Raw genomic sequence first — 22331 nt, forward strand, 5'->3', positions numbered from 1 at the left:
GGCCGCCAGCCACCTGGCGGGCGGGGGAAGGGGAGGGGGGGGGGGGTGGTCGCTGTCAGGGGCGCTTAGCACCACCCCCCAACTCGCGGGGAGGGGCGGAGCCTGCTTCTGACTGACTGCTGTGCCAGCCAATGGGTCTTCGAGATGAGGAGGAAGGGCGGGCTGTGGAGGCGGTGGCGGGCTGAGGTGGCGGTTCGGCCCTGAGGTGGCGGTTCGGCACTTGTGGTGGCGAAGGACCCTGGGGCGGTTGGAGGGAGGAGAGGGGCTGTAGTGGTTGTCGACCCTTGTGGAGGCGATGGGCGGGGGGGAGGCGGGCTCTGGTGGTGGATGGGCTCTGTGGGAGCTGCGGCCTCTGTGGTGGTGGTGGGAGCCCTGCGGTGGCACCAGGTTCGTGTGAGGGGAGGCGTGGTGGTGGTTGCCCCTGTGGGGGCAACGGGGGGGGCCTTTATCCCCTTGTGCCTGCTGTGAGCCTGGAGCTGCAGCCGATGGTTTTGTGGCCTGCCTGCCTCACGTTCCTGTTTGAAACGAGTGTGTAGGGTCTCACAGGGACGTAGCTTGGGTAAGGGAGTTATGCAGGGGCTTGAAGTGTTTTGAGACAGACATTTTGATTAAGAAGGATCTGGCATTATACTAATACCTGCTCTAGCTGTAATACCTATTATACCTGTAATACCTAATATAATGGCGTGATAGTCAGAAAGCTGAGTTGCTATGAGGTGAGAGTAGTGGAGTTGGCTGTGGAGATTCTCCAAGGTCAAGGAAGGTGAATGACACATGTTTCTACCCATAAATAAACAGGAAGTTTTGGATTTGGGTGCCCTCATTTCAGCATCCTTTTATTAGCTAGCACACAACAAATCTCTTTTAAGATAACTTCTGTGTCTTGTAAAAAACATTGATACGAAAGGCTAGATACTCAGTCCCTCATCCCTACTAAAGCCTTCAACTATAAGATGCAAATATGTATCTTCTTTTATAAGTAACTTTAATTTTATTCTTCCTTTTGGTGTAGGATAAAGCCTGGAACTGAAACAGCATGTACCAGATTTGCAGCTGTTAGGCTGAAAAGATCTAGATGAAGATTGAAAAGCATCCTTGTCCTAGGAATATTGTGCACCAAGGAAGGGAAAGAATGAGTAAAGAGAATACAGGAGTCAGCACTTCTGCCTACAGACTGTTAGAATTAATCTTTAGCTTTAAGCCTCTAGGAAGAATAGACTGTACCAATAGTTTATCATAAATGTATCCTAATTCAGGATTCAGATTAAAGTAGGTTAACCCAACAAGCCACTAAAATCAAAAGGCAGAATGGAAAATTGATTGTTGAATTATGACTGTCACATCAGCTCCAGTTTAGCATGGTGACATCAAGATAAGTCAGTGTATACCCTTACAGAAGTTCTTCAGTTTTACAGGACAGTTCTAATGTTGAGACTCTTGGTTCCTAAGGGTGAAACACAACTGAATTAAAACCCGCTGGAAGTTTGGTTGGAAAGCGTCCACGGATGAACTAAATGGTGCTTTCTTAAAACAAACTGGAAATTAACTGTTTTGTAGTTCAGAGAAAAGCATAACTGTGAGAAAATATGAAATCCTACTTGAGGATGAAAGTGGAATTGAAGAAGAGATTTATAAAACCAGGTAGGCTGCTTGGTATGAACACTTATTTACTAATAAACAGAATGTGCTTGCAACATTTGGCTGGTTTACAGAATCCTCAGAAGTTCTGGAAACCGATCAAAGCTTTGATGCGCTGCTGGATTTCTTTCCCTGTCCCCTACATAATACAGAAAATAACAATGCTTTTAAAGAGAAGTTGTTTGGAAAACTCGCTGAAAATTGCAGGTCCTCAGCTCGCTATGCCATCAGAAGGTAAATTGGTCTTCTGATATGGAGGCACCAAGGACCGTTGGCTGTGTTCACGGACAAGATGGTGCTGCTGTCTGAGGTGCTGAAGCTGGAGGGCTGCGAGGAGATCCCCCACCACACGGGATGGCCTGCTCCCCTGTCACACAAGGCAAAAGTAGAACCAGAGTGAATCGGGTGTGGAAAACCTGCAGTCCGCTTTGATATATTTTGATGAGGGATCAAACCGGTGATTAGTTGTGACCATTGGGCTCCCGGTTACTGTGTTTAAAAATGGAGACTGCAAATAGTGTTTATACCAATATAGAAGCATGACTTGTGAAGAGGGTACATTTGAATTTCATGATATTATTGCTTAATTGTAGTTCACTGCATGCTGGAAACTCTGTGGACTGCTTTGGTGCTTCCAAAGATAAACATGGAGGCACATATGCAGGCTACACTCCTGCATGCAAAGCTCCTAGACAATATTTTTTGTGTAAGCCATGTTTTGTGAAAGTTTTCTCGTTTAAATCTGGGCTAATGCAGAGAGATGGCACTCTGACTCATTGGTCTTTACTGTTGTGCATCCAATATGAAATTTAAAAAGGTAACACTTCAGAAAACTGGAACACATTCTCTGAAAATGTTGCTGCTTTACCATTTTTATGCATAGTTAGAAGCTAGAATTCGCAGGACATACTTAGCCATAAGAAGCTATCCAAGAGAACAAATGTGGGTGAATTTAATTTTTAAAAGCATGCTTTCTGCTTGCTTCCATGAGCTAAAAAGTTTAGGGTGATTATCTTGAAGGGGTGGTAATGAAGGTTCCTGATGATTGTAAGTGTAAAACTGATGCATACAGCAGTTTAGGTGTTGGTAGAAATAACACAGTCCTGACTCAAAGTAATTGGCTTTGCCAGAGGACTTTCCTTGAAACTCATTTCAATTCCAAGACACACTAGCACTGGGATTTGATAACATCCTCCACTCAGGACTGCACAAGAGCGGGCTGAAAACAAGCTATTATGAAAAGGAATAAACTGATTGGTCTCTGCAAACTCCAAGCCATGGAGATAGTGCTAGAAAGTGTCATCATGACGTGGGGGGTTCAGAGCCAATCAAACTGAGTCTGAGGAATCTTTGCAAAACTGCTACTTCAAATGACAGGGCTGGATAAAAAAAAATGTGTATTTTTATCCTGGGATAAAACAATTCAGGTTAGGGGAAAATGAGTATGAAGCAGAGATCAGATGTTTTTGACAAAGAATGCTTAAGGAATGCTCACACATTACACATCTGATGGTGGTGTATCTATATAATAAGTACTGTGGTTAGCAATACATTAACATATTATAGAACAATAAATGCAATGAGTAAATTTATTATGCATAACTTATCTGCTCTGTCACATCACATCTCTGTTTCTTGTTTAATGTTCACGTAGCTCATACTGTTGTAAAAGTTCTTCATTTTCTGTCTCTCTCTGTTTTTCCTTTTGCTTGCCTCTTCCTTAAAACAAATCTTCAAATGAAAATTCCATACAATTTTACCTAGTTTACCTAGCCTGAGTACTAGTAAATGGAAGAGCAAAGAATACCTGTTGTTGGTTTTTTTTAAAGAAAAACTATTCCCCACTATACTATTTCAATAACATAAATTTTTTAATTGAAAAAAATGCACCAAAAACACAGCAACAAAGCAAAAATTTTTGAAGGTTGCAAATTAGGGATTCCACTGCAGATGTTACAATTCTGCTCAGTTACCACAAGAGGGACATAGAAGGAAAGCTAATGCAGCTCTGGGAAAAAAAAGAACAGCTTGATGCAGCTTCATAGCAACATACATTTTCCTTTTGTTTAGGAAGATCTTCTGGGGTCATAACATTTCTATAGCTTCCTTCATCCCATATAAACCTTAAAAAGCTTTATAGACCTTAGAAAATGTGATAATAAGCATTAATAGCTAAAATGGATCTTTTCCCAGAACTTTATAATCTTTCCTCAGCTTTTTCCTATTGGAATGTCTGTAGTAGTGTCGGGACAGGGAGCGGTTAGGCTGGCTGTATTTTTGTTCCATCTCTATCTATTGGACCAACAAATATTGCAGCATTTAGTAGGCATGTGGAGAAGGTTATGGAGCTAATTTTGCTTATTTAATTTTCACAAATTAATGGCTGATGATGCAAATGTCGTAAGATCAGAGCTCATATAAATGCCTTTATGAATTAAGAGGACCATAAAATCCCCTTAAGTAAATATTGAAGGGTTTATTGGGCTCTTGTGGAATTTTAAAAAAAGCACAGTCCTAATATGCACTAGATTTAAAGTAATGCAACATGTATGTTTAAGGATGTGCAGTCTATTAATCCCTAATATCAGTAAATCTGTACTTCCAGCTATGGTGAGACAGAGGCATCACTAGTCGGGCATGCTGCTTTCTGGGATCTGAACAATAATACTGTGAGAAAGGGCTGTTCTGAGTAAGGTGGAAATAAAGACTTTTTTTTTTTTTTTAATTACAGCTTTATGGACTTCAGTCTTAATGCCTAAATTTATATGACAGGTATTTTAACATCACATTAAAAGTTCTCTGTCACGTGGTACTAGATTGAACGGTCATTTTTAAAAAGCCCTTTAATACACAGAATGTTTTCACAAGCTAAAAGCATGTGAGAAAAGTATTATTGTGTAAATGTAAGAATTTCTCTAAGGTGCCAGAAATCTTAAGTGCAACAGTAAATGCAATCCAACTTTGATTTCAGGAGTACGAGTAATATACTATAGAATATTCACAGAAAAGGGCTATTACTCATTATCAAGGGAATCTCAATGCTTTTATCCTTCAGCAAATTGTGTAATATTTCTGTTTCAACTGATTTACCTGCAGGTTCAATTGTGGCTATAAAAAGTGTTCCTGAAACAAGTCATGGGTAGGTAACTTAAAACCATGAAGGAAAAGGAGGAGAAGATCTTGACATTTCTTCAGTGATCTTGAATGAAGAAGGTATTTACATATTAAGGTGATGAGTGACATAAAAAGATAATAGCAATATTTGAAAGCCAGTAAATGAAACTAGCTGTAACCTCTGTGCTATAAACCAGTTTTCTTTCACTGTCTAAGCTAAGTGGATACTAAAAAGCTAATAAACTGTGAAAAGGTAACTTAACATTAAAATACTAATTAAAAATACTTCATTTCAGTATAAAATTTGAAATCCTTCCCTCCAAAAATGTATTAAAATCCTTTCTAACTCCCACTCCTTGAAAATAGCTGAAGTGTGTGTTCATCTGAAACAATGCCACGTTAGCACAGAATCTGAATTCAAGGAACTAATGTAGGGGAAAAATCTTTTTATGAACAGAGCTTCTGGCTTTCTGCAGGTTTTTGGTTGCAAAAGTACTACATGAAGTGATCTACTTCTCTAACTGGCCACAGAAGTTAAAGATCACTAGCAAAAAGGCATACTTTCTAAAATCCCAGAAAAAAATTTGCTGGAATTGATGGATATATTGAAGCAGATATTTGAGAGTATCTGTTCCCTATTAAATCTGTCTTTGGTAGGAGTTCTGGAAGGAGCAGACTTGTTAAAAATATTCTGTTTCTAAAGGGGCATCAACGTTTCTTTAAATGGGACTTCAAAACAGAGGTGGTTGTATCTGAGCTTAAAAACAAATTTTGAAGCTCTTGAATGACTACAAAGAGTTTACATATTTCTTTGTTTTAATTTCTGGCAGTTATCCGAGGCAGATGGAGAAGCAGTGAGGTTATTTTGGTATAATGTAAAATCCAGTACTTTGCAAAGGGTTTTGATGTGTGTTTGACTCTTGTGGACTGGTGTTACTCCCTCTGTTTTAGTGGAGAAAATAAGAGAGTGGTGAATTTTCAGGTTATCCCTGGTGTCTCATTTAAATTTATAAATAATCTGAGTTTTACCAACACGACTTCCAATGTGGTAACAGCTTGCTTTCTTAAAGCATTACTGCTTTACAGACATGTTTTTAACTTTTGGGGAAGGTAGCATGCACAGGGTTAAATATGAGGTTGTTTTTGTAAAGAGTATCTTAAGAGAACAAATCATTTGAAAAACAGTATTTTTTGAGTCCCACCCTGTCTTTTTCTTTGCTTTTTGTTTAAGTGAATAACATACTTACATTCTCTACATATCAAGTAAATCCTTCCAAGTAAATCCTTCTTCCTGCTGTGGGAGAAGTCTGTTAATTTGGCACTTGTCTTAAAAATGAAATAATGTAAGCAATCCAGTAATTAGGTGTGTTGCCCTTTGGGTTTTGCTTGGGGGGGGGCTATCTAAACACACATGTAAGAATGTGTGTTTAGCCATTTAATGTGGCTACATGACTTACAGGAGTGGTTCAGATTCTTGCTGGACTAAACACCTGCATCCAAGAAGGTCTTTGTCCTGAAATATGAATCATTTAGTTTTCTGGTCTCCAGCTCTCAAGAATTATCCTCTCTGACTTTTTCATGGACATCTCAGTTCCTTTTGGTGTGAAACGCAGAGTTCACCAGCTAAGCCTTATCTTTTCATTGCAGATCTTAAAGTTTCAGAAAACAATGAGTGTAAGAACTTTCATACTTTCCTAGCAGCAGCTATAGGTAAGGCTAGTAATATTAACAGTTGCTTTTCCTTTATTTCTTGCCTGAAAAAAAACCCAGATCTAGAATCAAGGGAGACCAAATGTTTTAGGTGTTGCAGTTGTTTTGCCATCATGGAAGCCATTCCATTAGAAAGCCTGTATTTCTGATGTCTGGGGGTGAGTGCAGGGCAAGAAGAGGTTGGGTGCCTGAACCAGACTGGTTTCAGGATGGAGAAGCTTACTTGAAGTGGAAAGAATGTTTTCTTTGCAGAATGTTGTGGATTTGAGGAGGAACCAAGCCAGTACTGAACACAGGTCATGAATGGTTACAGTGTAGCTTTGTAATGCCTTCCCAGAAGTCATGAGTTCCTTGGAAATGTACCCAGGCCACTGGTGGAATTTCATCAAACAGCATATGAAAAGATCAAGAGGACAGTGGGGTCCCAGATTTTAACAGTACTCCTGAGAGCGAACGTTTCAGTTGATTATACCACCTACTTCCTAAAGACAGTGGGCTTAAAATACAGGGGATTTGCCCCTACTTGCTTGAAACAAGGTTTACCACTACCAGATTGATGTGAAGGAGTGTTTCATGTAGTTCCTTTGCTAAGGGTTTTTCCTTTCTCAGTACAGTTTCATAGCCTGCTCCTCAGTTGCTAAGTCAGGGCAGAGGTGGAGCGATTGTTTCACCCCAACCTGGTGGTGCTGGTTACTGAGACTTCCTCAGACTGGACAATTTAAGACCCACTGACCTGCCTTGGGAGCAGCAGCATCCTGATGGCAACACCTCGGGACCTTCTCTGGACCTGATCCAATCTGCCTTCTACTGCCAGCCTTTCAACAGCACTTCCAAATTAACTGCCCAGCTAGCCTTTGCTTTTGGCTTTTCCATGTGCTATGTGAGGAGGCGGAGTTCCCACTGTGGAAGGCAGCCAGTGTGACAGTTAATAAATAAATGGAAAGGTGCTGGAAGAGCTATGAAAAGATAGAGAGATAAGGAGTCCTTCCACGCTCTTCCCTCCAGTGTCACGCAGACCAGCAATTATCAAGTGGTGCCGTTTGAGATTCACGTTGCAGAAGCTGCTACAGGTGCCATAATGAAAGTGGAGTCTGCTTGAATTCCTGGACCCTGAGCAAGGCCCATGGCAACACTATGAACCCATCGTGGAGTCTGGAAACTGTGAACTGGGGCTGTTTTTACTAAAAAGGTAATTACTGAGCTTGATTTATGATCAAACAGAAGTTTTCAAACGGCTTCTCAATTCTGGTCCAGAAATCCTTGAGCCTTATGTCATACAGAGGAAACCCAGAACACAGAAATTTTTTTATGTAGTTGTTAGCAAAAGTTATTAAGAAAATGAAATGTTGTTGAACTAGATCCTACAGCCTTTATTTCAGCTTTAGTATGAAGACAGAGCAAAGGTGCTATGGGAAGCTTGCTGGCAAGTAAGTGGTGTTCCAATCTCAGACAAGACACTAACTTATTAGACCACCTTCCTGGCAGCAGATCAGTATATGACTGCTGGAGGAGGTGATTGCAAAAGGGATGTGAAAGAGGTCTGGAGAGCAGTAATTCTAAACAGCGCTTTAGTAATGATGTCATTTAAACAAAAAAGTAATGTTAAACATTGGGCAATGAATTCCTTTGGATCAAGAGCAACAGAGGGCCACTAGCCAAGATGCAGAAGAACTTCTACAGCAGGAGAAGTTGCACTGTGTAATAAAGAGCTTGTGGAAAGTCCAAAGCATGCAAGGTCATGATGGAAAAGCCATATTAGAATAATCCTGAGGAGTGGCAGGATAAATAACCCAGTATTTTCTATGAGCGTGAGGGCTTACTAGGAAATGGAGGGGAGGAAGGCATTATAACGCTAGTCAAATAGTGTATTCACTCGTGATCAGTCCATGTGTCTTGAAGTCAGAAGCCAAATCTTGGGCTAGCTGGAGCACTGGAACAGCCTGAATTGTTCCTGTGATCCCAGACTGATCTTGAACTGTTCTCTTAGGGCTCAAAACAAATCCAGTTACAACCTGCATCCACCTCCTTTATTGAGGAAGCAGAAAGGCTGAAACAAAACAAGGGGTATTTATTATTCTTGTGGACTTGACAACTTCATGAACATCAGGAAACATCAAAAATATCATTTAAAAACTGTGTTATTACAGGTTTTTTCTTTATAGGATGACTCATTATGGTGCTGCAAGTGGTCTGAATTGATGGATCACTTAGGCTAGGATATAGAGATTAGACCTTTACTAGCAAGTACATATAGTTTTAAACAAATTCCCACTGAATTCAGCTATGAATAGCTGAAGGCCTGGTCAGCTTTGTAGGAGGCTGCACATGCCTTGCTCCTTTTTTCATATTCCGCTAGAGGCCACCACAAACCTCATCTGAAAAAAAAAAAAAAAAAAAAAGAAAAAGAAAGGGAGGGGGCACCTGCAGTACTAAATGGCAAAAGCTCCTGTTTTATAGGGAGATTTAGAAGTGGAACTTGGATCTCCGTAGGAACAACTTCTCTTCCCGCTGTGTTAGGAGTAACTCCCAGATGTGACTTGAAGCCAGCAAATGATCTCAGGCTGTGAGATCAGATTTTGCTGAGTATACAGGGTTAGACATGTTCATTACTCTTTCCAGAAGATCTCCTATCCAAACCATGCATTGATATTTGATTTCCTTGGGAAATATTGGCCTTCATGGTAGCCTTTACTGCATTTGTGTATAGAGACTCAAAATTTCAACATTGTCTCCTGCCTTGCCAGTAGAAAGTTGCTTTTGTCATTGCTATTTATGCACCTGAGGCGTGGGGTTCCTGGAATTGTGTGCGCTTTCCTGGAAGAAGTGTTGAAGGGTGTAATGGCTTGTGCAGAAAGCATTCAAAGACTGAAAAGATGTCAAGGAGAGACAAGGCAGATGGAGTTTAGGGATAGCTCTTGGATTCCACTCTCATTATAGGTATTTCTCTGGCCGTCATTGTCTCAGGAACTTGATGTCGCTTACACCCAAAGTGTTTTGGCTTGAATAAAGGTTAATGGAAGAAACTGACTGCTGTGCTAGCCAAAAGCAATTGGCCTTTATTGAAGGAAGCATTGCGAAAATACAGAGGATCAAACTTCTAGTTTCCATGTGGAATTAAAATTAGAGCAATTGTGTGACCATCACAGTTAGGCTACACATGTGCCCTTGCAACCTTTGGATGGGAAGAGCAGTTTAGATGAAGCAAGGACTTACTCTGGATCTTTACACAGACCGTGATACTGAAAAATATAGTGAAAAAGAGTAGATTTGCGTTTGTGGCTGTTTTTCAGCTTTGGGTGGGGTCAGGAGAAGGAATTGCCAGAAATCTCCAGAGCCAGTTCATTCCTGTGAGATTTCTGGTCTGATATTTTCTTGAAAACTCAAGAGGTTTGGATTAGTCTCCAGACTCCATCTTTCTGGAGAGCTTCCCACCACTTGTGAGCCTTTGTACAAGCCATTTTTCCATTTCTCTAGGGGTGAAATAAAAACCAACCCATAGTCTGGATGATGTTGAATTTTCCTCTGAGTTTATAAATGATGTACAAAGAAACACAATTTTCGGATAAAGCCAGTAATCTGTAATGTCTCAAAGCTTATGAAAATAAAATGTGCATGTGAAAAGAGATGTACAATAAGATGAACTGACAGTATGTGAGCCAGGAAAAGCACGCATTTAGTAGCCAGTGGCTTCTTTGTTTCTACAATCCGTGAGGTTGGTGAAACAAGCAGTTTCACAAATGAAACTGTCTAAGGCTAATAGGCCTCTTGAATTGATTCTTTTGACTTGCACCTGTTAATAACTTTCTAATAGTCTGGACCGGGCAGCACAGACCTTCCCTTTAGCATTGCAAAAACTGCAACTCGGATAACATTTCGGAGTCGTATCTGTGTGCTTTCAGGCCTCAGTAGGGAGATACTTCTGCGTGAGAATAGCTGAGTATTTAACATTGTTATCTAACCAAACGTGAATGAGGGCTCAGCTGCCTGGCTCTGTGCTATTATTTCTGTTTGAAAATTCATCTTTCGTATTGTATGACATCTCTCTTTTGAGAGAGACAAAGTGCTCCTGCTTCTGAGGACGATACCTGTCCTTCCCCACCCCCAGAGCGTGGGCCCTGTGAACATCTTTGTCTATTCATTCTTATGACAGCCGTAATTATCTTTGACAGAAAGCCTATGGAACGCCTCAGGCAAACACTGGAAGGGGGACGGCAGCGTGGAGAATATACTGCCTTGTGATATGATGGGGTCTGTCTAGAAGACACTGGGATTGTCATTCTCCGCTCATCCTTGAGGAGCTGGCATCCTTTTGTGGTCAAGATTTTGGGAACAATTTGGGAACAATTAATGAAGGCATAAAAGGCAGTTTCCAGGAAGAAGATTCATTCTTGTTTGCTCGAAATGTAACAAAAGTTATTAATCAGTTGAAGTGGGCTATAAGCAAAAAAGATTGAGAGAGTGTTCTGCTCTACCACCATCACAAGAAGAAGAATGATTTTTGTGGAATACTAAGGCTCTGCTATAATAATAAACCCATTTTCTGTTTTCATATTCAAGATTCTCATTTTATGTATGGATAATGAGACTTTAGAGAACAGCCTTGACAATCTGCTGGTGCTTCCTATATCCCTCTATTCTTTGTGTCCTCCATGAATCTCCTAGTCATCCTGATTCCACAACAGTCGAAGAAAGCGCCTACACTTGGAGAATTTTCATTGTAATTCATAAAGGCTTTTCCCCCCATTTCCCTTGCGTAAGAAAAAGTCATATTTCTGCATTCAAGTCTTAAACTACTCATATTAAAACTGAACTTATGTGTGTAGCCTCTTCCTGAGATGAGACAAAGGGTATTGCATTTAGTGATCAACTTCTTTTCCCCCTTTTCTGTCCCATCCAGTATTTTGAAGAGTTGAGTCTGGAGAAAGCAACGGTCAGGCTTCTGACCTCATGCTTTCAGCATCCCCATAGCCAGTGAAGATGTGAGGGGGGATTAATACAGTGTGACCTATCCTTTCTTCCTCTTCGTACAAGTTAACTCTAATTTTCAAGAGTGAAAAGGTTTATGTCTCCTGCAAACAGCTGACTGCAAATTACATTTTTACAGAGTACCTCAACAGTGGTCTTTTGATTGCTGGTGTCCTGAAAAGACCTGATTGCTTGGTGCTGGTTTTGCTTATTTCCAGCTGTTAAATCACACCAGATAACTTCCTTCTGGTTTTTGGTGGGTTTTTTTTAAGTGTAAGCAGTAGAGCTAATTGCTATGGAGAGGTTATGTGAGAAAGAGCAAATGGGAAGGAAAAAAAATGGCCCCTGTTGCAGTCAGTAAGAGAGGAAATGTCAAGAGAACTATCATTAATCTTGAATCAACACTTATTAAAAAACTACAGCTTTTTGCTGCATGTATCCAGGAGACCTGAACAGGTTTGCTTAATATAACTTCTGGCATGGAAAATTTCTCAATGTTCCCTTGAGATGTCTACAGAAAGGACAGCTTTGTGGTCTGTCTGAACACAGTTATTAGAACTACTGGTCCAGCTTGTTGGGAAAGGTAACTTACCACTTCATACTTCTGAGGCAGAATAAACTGTGAAGTTCACATTTTCTCTGTGGGCCTTTGGGATGTGACCATAGAAAGCACAGTTCTGTCTCCTGTGAATGGATGCTAACCATTCCTTGGCTCTCTCTATAAAAAGCAAGGTTTTCTCTGGAGTCCCAAGCCAAATATTTCCCTTTTTTTCTGCTGTTCTGCACTCTGTTATGTATTTGGCTGTGCTCTCTGTCCCAAAGGTGTCTATGTTCTGGTGGTATTAGGTATGAATAGATTGTCAAGTTCCTTGGGATCTTCCTTGCTGAAAGGCATGATGGAAACTTGATCTTTTTTTGAAGCTGCATGTCAAAAGGCTAATGGTATGTGCCAACTTGTGGGTCGAAGGCAGTAATTTGAGGACAGCAAATACTCATCTATGTCATACTTGTATATATGATACAGAAATAGTATTATTCATACACAGTATGTGCATTTATGTATAGCTACTGAACTAATCATGTGCAGACAGCTCCAGCAACATATCAGAGTAGATTTCCAGGGTCCCTCAGGTTCAGTATTCTGCCTATGAAGGGGTCAATGCCAGATGTTTCTTTTGAGTTAATAAGTCTTGGTACATGATCAAATCCAAGTCAATGCTCCCTAAGAGAGGTCCCTAGACTATTAAAAAGTGTACGTGCTGTCTGCCCACCTACATGTGTGATCTCAGAGCACTAAGCACTTCCAGTCCCTTCTGTAATGAGACAATTCCTGTTTACACTCCCGCTGAAGACCCCTGGATTACACAATAAGAGAGTTTGACCACGGAGATGAATTATATACATCATTTAGGGGAGAAGAAAAACCAGTCTGCTTAGAAGAGCTTCTGTTTTTAAGGTTTGCCATCCCTAAGACTTTTGGGAAGTGACTTAGTACATACTGAGCAATGAGTGAAAGCAATCAGTAAAACTGTGTTATTGTCATTATGACTCTGGGAGGTGTCTTCTAGTAGCAAAAACCAAAAAGGGAGACTATGGCCAAAGCAGTTTTTCTGAAGAAAACTGCATACTCTAAGCATTAATGATACTCCCAACAATAATTCCCAGCAAGACGTGATGGCTTAACCATCGCATCAGTTTGCATCCCTCTTGGTCAAAACAGCCTTCAGTCTTCTCCTTTTTTCCAGTACAATTCAGTTAATTATTCCCAGATCCCTCAATGAGTCTGAGCTCCCGCTGGCTCCTGGAGCTATAGTAGCTCATTGTTGCAAATGATCTTAATCCAGTGTTAGAAATCTTTATTGTCCCTAATAGAAAATGGCATGAATAGTAAAGGAAAAAATGTGAGATGTTTCCTGTAAGGTTTTAATAACCCTCCTGGGTGTATGATTACAACATATGCTGGGGAATAGTTTTGAGCAGGGTGGCGGTGGGGAGAAGGAGCTCTGGCAGCATTGTACACCCCCATCTGTAAGCCTCATTACAGTGAGCTGCTTGAGAGGAAGGGAAGGATGGGAGACAGCTCTTCTTGATCTACACATGGCACTGCTTTTTGGCCCCTTGGGCTTCTATTTGTCATAGTTTGTCTTTGGCAGGCTGAAATGAGGGGTAAAGCAAAACTGAATGAGGGCCGATACGAAATTTGTGGGTCCTTTGATTGGCCTCCTGCCCTCGGTTTTGCAAAAAGCATTTTAGTTCCAGGTGTCTAAATTCACTTCAGACAGGATTACATTGACACAATGTCTCAGGCATTTTGGAAGGGATAGGATTATCAGTTTGGGACCCAGGAGTGTGGAACATTTGACAGTGCTGACCTTTCTGGAGACAACAAATTAGATTATCAAAACTCAGCAAGCCACTTGGAAGTTCTGGACGGTATTTTAAATGAAGGACAATGTTCAGGGTGATCTTGTAGCCCTGTCTCTGGATAGACCTTGGACCTGTATTATGGCTTTGTCACCAGTCCTGTCACTGGCCTTGTCTCCTGCTGTTCCTGAGTAGACTCCCTGGATGGAACTACTGGTAACCAAGTAATCTAGTACCTGAACAGTCTAGGTTAGCCTCATTCATGCTTCCTGCTGCTCTCTGAGTATTGGAAGTTCAGTATCACACCTGTGATGAAACTGAACTGCAGTGTTCTTGCTGTGTGCTTAGACACTTTTTATTTGTTGCAGGGCTATAGTTGTTTGATATTTTCTTCTCTTGTAAAAGTGCAGCTTTTCTTGCTGATGCTCCTCAGAGTTCCTATGTCATCGTGTGTCGTTCTCAGCCAATGTGGGCAGAATATGTCACTTCCAGGAAGATCAGCCACTTACAGTGGTGGTAAGGCTGCCCAGACAATATGTAGTATCACTTATTTTAGATGAATGCGCCTGTGCATTTTTTTTTTTTAGTATCTTTTCCTGCCAATGTTTGTGAATGAAGATTCCCCTTCTTCAGAGAAGAAAGACGGTTTAGTTATTACAGTGCTGGCATGAGCTTTGGGTTTCCAGGTTCAATTTACTTGCATGGTGTGACCTAGTGCAAGCTGCTTAGCTTCTGAGTGATTCAGTTCCATGTCTGTAGAGCAGGATTCTTTCTTCCTCAGAAGAGTAATGTGGCAATGAAAAGTCAGGCCATTTAGCACTCTCATGGTTAGTACAAATTGGTTATCTTGTTTGGAGTCTCATTAGAGAGATCAAAAACCAAAAAACCTTGTGGGAGAGGAGCTGCTTCAGACTCTTACTGGTAGCTTCCTAGGTCAGGTCCAGAGGCACAGGGAATCTGTCCTACTGACACACTTAGAAATTTGCAGACTAGCACCTTTCTTTTCCCCCTACCCCAGCATTCACTGAACTGAAAAAAAAAAAAAAAATAAAAAGGAGGCGGTAAAGTCTGCAATTTCTTGCTATGTGTTTGATGGCTTACAAATGTCTCCTACTTAGTAAGTGTGCATTTGTTGTGTTGGCTATTCAACAGCCAAAAATATTGGAAAACCCCTACTCAGGTCATACAGGTTCTGGTTACTATTTTTGGTTGGAGGTTAGGACCTGAGGATAAAACAAAGTTTGAATGTGTTCTCGGCTCATCAGTCTCTTTTTTGTGGGATTCCTCCCTCAGACATTGAAAGGCATCTCTGCGCCTTTTTTCAGAAACCATTTTGCAGCTATTTTTATACACCAACATTACGGTGTTTTTGGTTTGTTGCATTCAAAACTCTGAGAAAATGTTTAGGGTAAAACCTGATGTTCCCTTGAAAGTCAGCCTTTCATATGCAGAAAATAGAAAAGTCTATTTCTATTAGTGTTTCTAATTTCTGATAGTGTTGAAGCAACAAGTGGGATGTTGACCCTTCTGGAACTCCACTCTTACTTCAAGGAAGGCCCCACTTTCTGTGGTATAAGGCAGTAGCTTCCTCCCAGGAGACGTCCCTGTCACAGTGTGCCAATTGCTGTGACACTGTGGTGGTGGCCCAGCGTTATGTCATTCTGCCTATTGCGACAGCGAGTTGTGTGACTTTTTTTTAGCACATGTAAATGGCTTTACTGACATTAGTCAAATTCCATTAGTAGGGTAGAAAACAAGAAGAATGAACGATAAAGTTAGCATAGTGCACAATGGAGCCATGCCCATTTATTATATTTTGCAGGCTTGATTCTCTGTCATTGCATTTTGCCATTGATTAAATGATAAAAACATTAAAAGTACTTATAATAAGTCTTCAGTGACCTTCAGTGCCTTGCTTTCCTGAGGAATTTGAAGTTAGAGACATAAAACAGATTGCAGCAAGCCGTAACTCTTCAAACATGTAACAAACCACAACCTATTTATTCCATCTTGCAATGAATGATGCATACGGGGAGCGGATGGGGATGTTCTCACCTATTGACTGATGGATTTTGTGTCGAATATTTGCATCGCTCTAGGTGTTTATGTCAAATAATGAATCTGTCTTCCATAAAGCATTGATACCTAAACTGTGTTACCTCAGGACTGCAAATAGCTCTAAGTAGATCATTTAGGAATCCTGTTTGTTGAGATTGTGTTTTAGCAACGGAGGAAATAAGTATTTGTACATAATCAAGCTGTAAAATTATGTTTTGCAAACTTTTGAAAGTAGGTTTTTGTTTTGTCTGGAAGCACATAGTAGAAAGGTAGGACAAGACTGAAGATTCTGCTGGCTGCTGGGCCTCAAACTTCAGTGTCCAGTCCTTTTCACAGTGTGTATCTTTGGAATTTGCAAATGTTAGACAATAGCATTCAAAATAAGTACAAGCTGAAAAAAACTGCTGTGAAATTCTGATGTATTGGGCTTCTTACTGATCTACTCATGAGTGAAATATGCTGGGTTGGTTCAACTTCAGTTGTAATCTAGCGGTTCACCACAATAGATAATATATCTTCTGAGTCATAGATAGTTTATGTATTGTGACAATTAACAAAAATCATGACTGATTAAGAGTTAGTTGAGACTTCAAGACTTTTATTTATCTCAGAACTGACTAACTGTTGACAGTCCACAATGACTATGATAATTTTTCATCTCCATGTTTCTATATCGGTTGTATAAAACCTGGAAGCTGCATACATTACCAGGCTCTTTTACGAAAGTACAGAATTGATATGCAAGTTTTCAAATATATAGGGCTAGTTCAAAGAAGGGGCTAATCTGCTCTTTGAGTCTATGGTGAATAAGAAAAGAAGCAATGGGCTTAAATAGCATCCCTCGGAAACATTTTCTAAAAGTGGGAATATAAAGCATTGGAAGGCTGCCTGGGGTGGTTGTGGAATCTCCATCGCTGGAAGCCTTTAAGAACAGGGTAGAGAAGTCTTTGTGAAGAGTGCCATTGGTACTATTGATCCTGTATTGGGAGGAAAAGGAGGAGATGTTTTTGAAATCATTACTGGTCATGTTTTATATAATTTGGGTTTTTATGACCATAAATATATAAGAACCATTGTAAAACACTTAGCATACCATTTCAGAGGGTGTAGATGTTTTTCACTTATTTTTAGAACTTGACCTTACAAGACTGAAAAATAACTTTTTCCTTCTGACTTTTGTCCTTCACTTGGCAAAGATTAGTTAAAAACACAGAGATGGAAAATATTTAAACTTTAAACTTGTATGAGCTTTTCTTTTTGTTGTTTGTTTGTGTGCTGGTTTCATTTGTGATGTCAACTCCCGACAGGGAAAAAGGTGTAACTAACCTGGCACTGCACAGAGTGCAAAAACACTTTTACACTGAAGCCCAAATAAACACTATCTGCTGCTCACTTTTTTTTTTTTTTGATCAGTAATGCTTAAAAAATTATATTGACAAATGTGGAAGGTGTTTCCCCATCAGATAATAACAAGTTCATATATATCAGCTACTTCTGAATTTGCCCTTTTTAAACAGACAGAGGCACCCAGAAATAACCAAGCCATGACCAATCAGTTTCTGATCTGCTACTATGTGTTTAAGCTGCATTAGAGTGGTGATTTACAGGGATTTCTAGCCCTCAGATCTGAATATAGAAAGGTATAAAATTAGTCCAAGGAAAATAAAGGTAGGAATGACCTCACCCTGTGGAGACACCACGTCTTGCTCAACCTAAGAAAGCTCTGTAGAAACTAGGTACATTTTAATTTGTACAGTTATTTAGCTACTGTCAATGAATAGAAATGATCCCAGAAACTGTTGCAGACTAAAGAGAAATGGCTTCAGGTTTCTAGAAGAATGTAAAGACATATTTATCACTGCCTTAATATGTAGAAGACTTGTTTGTTCAAATATTTAAAATTGGTGTAATGCAGATTTAATATGCTTTGGTTCATTTCATTTAGAATAAGTAAGCAATAATAAGCACTATTCTGTCACCATGCTGTCCTACACTAATTGTTGCTGAGGGAAGTGAATGTCATTTCTCAGCAGTGAACATTCCTGACTTTACTGAGTTTGAGAACCTGCATCTTCTAAGTACCTGCTCAGTTTTCCTCTTGTGCTGTTAACACCACAGCTAACTGCAAAGTTACTTACAAGTAACATGTGCTCCTTGTGAGCCAGTTCAGTATACTCTCCAGCCTCCACTAATAATTTCATTATTAATGATTCTTTTGCAGAGAACAGAGACATTGATGTACTTGCAGATCATCCACTTTGCAGATTGTCCACACTACCAAAGTTCTCTTTTTCTCTGCCGTCATGGTTTAACCGGAGCCAGCAATTAAGCACCACGCAGCTGCTCGCTCACTTCCCCCCCCAGTGGGATGGGGGACAGAATCAGAAGAGTAAAAATGAGAAAACTCGTGGGTTGAGATAAAGACAGTTTAATAGGTAAAGCAAAAGCTGTGCATGCAAGCAAAGCAAAACAAGGAATTCATACACCACTTCCCATCGGCAGGCGGGTGTTCAGCCATCTCCAGGAAAGCAGGGCTCCATCACATGTAACGGTGACTTGGGAAGACAAACGCCATCACTCTGAACGTCCCCCCCTTCCTTCTTCTTCCCCCAGCTTTATATGCTGAGCATGACGTCGTATAGGATGGAATATCCCGTGGGTCAGTTGGGGTCAGCTGTCCCGGCTGGGTCCCCTCCAACTCCTTGTGCCCCCCCAGCCTGCTTGCCGGTGGGGTGAGAAGCAGAAAAGGCCTTGACTCTGTGCAAGCACTGCTCCGCAATAAGGAAAACATCTCTGTATTATCAACACTGTTTTCAGCACAGATCCAAAACATAGCCTCATACCAGCTACTATGAAGAAAATTAACTCTATCCCAGCCAAAACCAGTACATCTTCCTGTGAAGAGATCCAGGTTCACTGCTGGTAGCCCTGTATGCTTTAAATACTTTGGTAACTTGCAGCTTGTCCATACAAATTCTTCAGAAGAGAGGGATTCACTCTTTTCCTTTTGTCCTTTGCAGTGACTCCAGGAGCTTGGGAGATTTCTTCTTTTTAATGTCAATTATTTGAGTTTCTTCAGGCCATACTAAAACCAAAGAAAATTATCTAACTTCTCTATAATATGGTTTTGATTAGTTAATTTGGATGTTAAATAATAGGCATATTAGAAAATATAGTGAATTTTATGTATGGTGTGATCACCAGTTTATAGTATTATAAAAGGGCATGTGATTCTGGGCAGCTGAAAGTGTTCAGAAAAATGCTGAACTCTGTACAGAGGAAGCAGGACTCTTCCTGATAGTCTTTGAGAGCTCTTCCTAGATACAAACACCTCTCCTTTGCTGGCTGGGAGTCACATTGTTTTACAAGCCAATTTTACATGGTCTCAAAAATGGCTGTTTCTAGTCAGCCTACTATCTCTTCTCAAAAACTGGGTGTTTTTTGGCCCCTGAAAACTTAGAAGCACAGAAGTATCCGGTTAGCTGGATACTGGACTTTCAAGCAACTTTTTTATTAGGTGTCTGACTTTAAGGGTGTTTTTCATGTGGGTTTGTCCTGATATCATTGAGTAATAGTTTGCTTAGGTAGCAGAAAACATCATTACTTCTCATACATATTTTATTTGCCTTGTATTTTCTTTTAATTTCTTTTTTGTAGTACTACGATTTTGATTGTCTCATCATTCTATATGGACGTATATTTCTCCACACAAAGCAAATCTGATGTCAGTTGTTTCCGAGGTGACCTCACAAGTGACCTTTGTCCACTCTTCATTCCATGTGAGTTACATCTCTTTCTTTCTGGAGTTTTATTACTTCTCCCCACTTGAAAAAACTAGATTTTTTTCTGAATAGTTGGCAAGAACCTTCCATTTTTTAATGACCTACCAGGCTTCTGTTGAAGTAATGTGCTTTTCCCTTAAAACTCTCCACTATCATAACAGGTACTAATGGGCTTCCTTGCTTGCCATCTAGCAGGGTGCTGGACTGAGCAGTCTGCAAAGTCTGAATGCCTCTCTCACCTCTTGACAACAGCACCTTCAAACATAAGCTCGACGGACATCAACTGTCACTGTTTCAGGTGAAAGACTTGGTCTCTGTGGAGTGGGTGAAAGGGCATTTTTCATTCACTCCCCATTTGCTGCTATAAAATAAAAATTGTAAATAATATTTCCCAGAACATCACTGGAAAAAACAGTGTATTTTATCTTTAATAACCAGTTGCCATGGTTTTGATTGGTCCAGAAGGACCCAGAAATGCTAAAACCTGGGCAACTCAGTTGTTCTGAGTTCTGGCTAAACCACAAGTATCAAACCTTCAAAGCTGATTTACCTGTGGGTTGACAGCAAAAAGTCACTTGCTGTGTGTAATATGAGATGGCATGTGCACCAGACAAGCAGAATTATACAAATGCCACCTAGGTTACACATGCAAATTAACTTTATTTTCAGTATAAATTTGCTTGGTGCAAGAAAGTATAAAATCTGTCTGCTGCAGTATTCCCGTATTATAGAACTAGTAATATTTATTTGCTTACTTTAGTGAACATGCATGCTCACCAGTGCCTGCAAGACTGCACCCAGTTACCTTCAAGAATTGTGCACAGCCACAGGGACGGGGAGGTTTTCTTGAACACGGGAGGTCTGAGGTCAAAATGAGAAAAAAATCTTTTATGTAAATACCCAAGGATCCTGCTGCTATAACACTTTAAAGACTGAGCTACTGTTTCCTGGGGCTTTCCTGTCTGTGTCCCCAGGGGTGTTGTATGATCAACATACTGACAGATTTCACAATCAAACAGTGAGAATGTGTGATCAAGAATTTCACTGGTCTTCAGACTAACCTTTTTTACAGGTCACAGTTTAACTTGAAATTTCCTTGATGTAGTAGCTTTAAGATTTTCTTTGGGCAGATTTTCTTTGGCTGCTCTAGATGGATTTCTCAATCTGCTCTCTGTCTTCTGATGGAAAGTGCTGGATTGAGACTGACTGATGGAAAATGCTGGATTGAGACTCATTCCTTCACAGACAAGAAACAGCAAAGTCTACCTTCCTTTTATGCTGTCACTTCTGCACTGCATCCTTCCTTTAGGCAAGCCTGGGTGGGGGCTAATAAGAACATCAGCCTCTAAGGGCTAGTATATTTGCCCGATCCCTCTCCAAAATAGGATGTGTGGCTCCTCTTTGGAGTTGGAAGATGATTCAATAGTTCTACCCCAAGTGTGAGTGGTGAAACTGTCTTTTGGGAGTTTGAAGAGCCTTTTCTGAAACCCTAGTGAAGTCCAGATGTCTCATAGCTTTTGTGATCCTGTGAGCAGCTTTAGAAGGAAAATCTGTGAGGGATAGGGCTATGAATCATCTGTCTATCCTGTGTCCATGAAGAAGAAATAAAAACCCTAATCCAAAAAGAATCCATTTAATTCTGGAATTTTCTGACCTATTTTGGTGCAAGCCGGTCTAAAAAAAAAATTAAACTACTCTCCTGATGAGTTTCTCATATTGTTTACTTTTGTAACGTTCTCTGTGGACTAGCAGCCAGAAATGACGTCCACCCCTCGTCCAGCATCAGAGAATAAGAACTTCAGAGGAAGGAATGCAACTTCATAAATAGCAAACCACAGACACTAATGGGGAGCAGAGGCAAACCTGCAGGTTAAAAATTCGTTGCAAGAGAAGCCCATACATCCACACTGCCTGAAGATTCAACGATGATTTCAGCTCTAGCATTGGTTTTTCTCCTCTGCCTCTCTTGTCCTTTTTCATCATGTCAGCAGAGAAGAGCAGGTAAGTAATTTTAATTATCTCTATATTTTCTGGACTCATATGCTTTCTAGACTCCTATGAAAATTCTGTTTTGCAAAAGGGAATGAGGAGGAAGGTTAACATTTCAGCTGCATCTACTGAAGCCTAAAAGCAATGTTCAGGGATCTTGTAGTTTCATATGAAACTTGAAGCTTAACTGTGTAAATGTTCAGTCTTAGATTTTTCCCCAGTTCCCCTCCTGAGTAGGGAAGTTTTTTTAAGGAAAACATTTATTCTAGGGCAACTGGGAATTTTGTTGTGTTTTGTAATGACCTGCAAGAGACACTTTACATTAATCTGCATTTTGCATGTGATTTAAGTTAAAAAGCAGATCATACAGAATGTCCTATAGCAGGATCCTTGGATATTCTCTCTGCTTGTGCACATAGAGCTCAGGGAAGCCCTGACTTCTAGGAACGTAGCCATGCTAAGTTCATTACAAAAGTTCCACTTCTCTGAAGAGCCCATTAAGGGAATGCTCAACTCAGAGAGGATCTGTGAGATCTGGCAGACTCAGACTGTGTACCAGAGACTCAGATGTGTGCTTGTGGAGACAGAATGAGTCCACGGAGAAGGATGCATAGTAATGGCAATGTCTGCAAGCGCACAGATTTCCTTTGGAAATCGCCTCTGAGTGGTTGAATCATTATTGTGCATTTGAATATTAAAAAAACCCCAAAC

The 22331-nt window shown here is 40.4% G+C and overlaps 1 protein-coding gene across 1 annotated transcript in view; it reads left to right on the top strand.

Annotated features, from left to right (window-relative positions):
- Positions 1 to 350: 350 nt before the first annotated feature.
- The window catches only part of LOC115349574 (cartilage oligomeric matrix protein), a 37451-nt gene continuing 15470 nt past the window's right edge, over positions 351 to 22331 (top strand). The window contains exons 1-5 of the mRNA XM_030034047.2: positions 351 to 4851; positions 7468 to 7651; positions 19507 to 19628; positions 19824 to 19929; positions 21381 to 21632. Coding sequence (XP_029889907.1) covers positions 21557 to 21632 — 76 coding nt within the window. The 5' untranslated portion in view covers positions 351 to 4851; positions 7468 to 7651; positions 19507 to 19628; positions 19824 to 19929; positions 21381 to 21556. The remainder of the gene's footprint in view (positions 4852 to 7467; positions 7652 to 19506; positions 19629 to 19823; positions 19930 to 21380; positions 21633 to 22331) is intronic.

The sequence above is a fragment of the Aquila chrysaetos genome, chromosome 12, assembly GCF_900496995.4.
Source record: "Aquila chrysaetos chrysaetos chromosome 12, bAquChr1.4, whole genome shotgun sequence".
NCBI classification, from domain to species: domain Eukaryota; kingdom Metazoa; phylum Chordata; class Aves; order Accipitriformes; family Accipitridae; genus Aquila; species Aquila chrysaetos.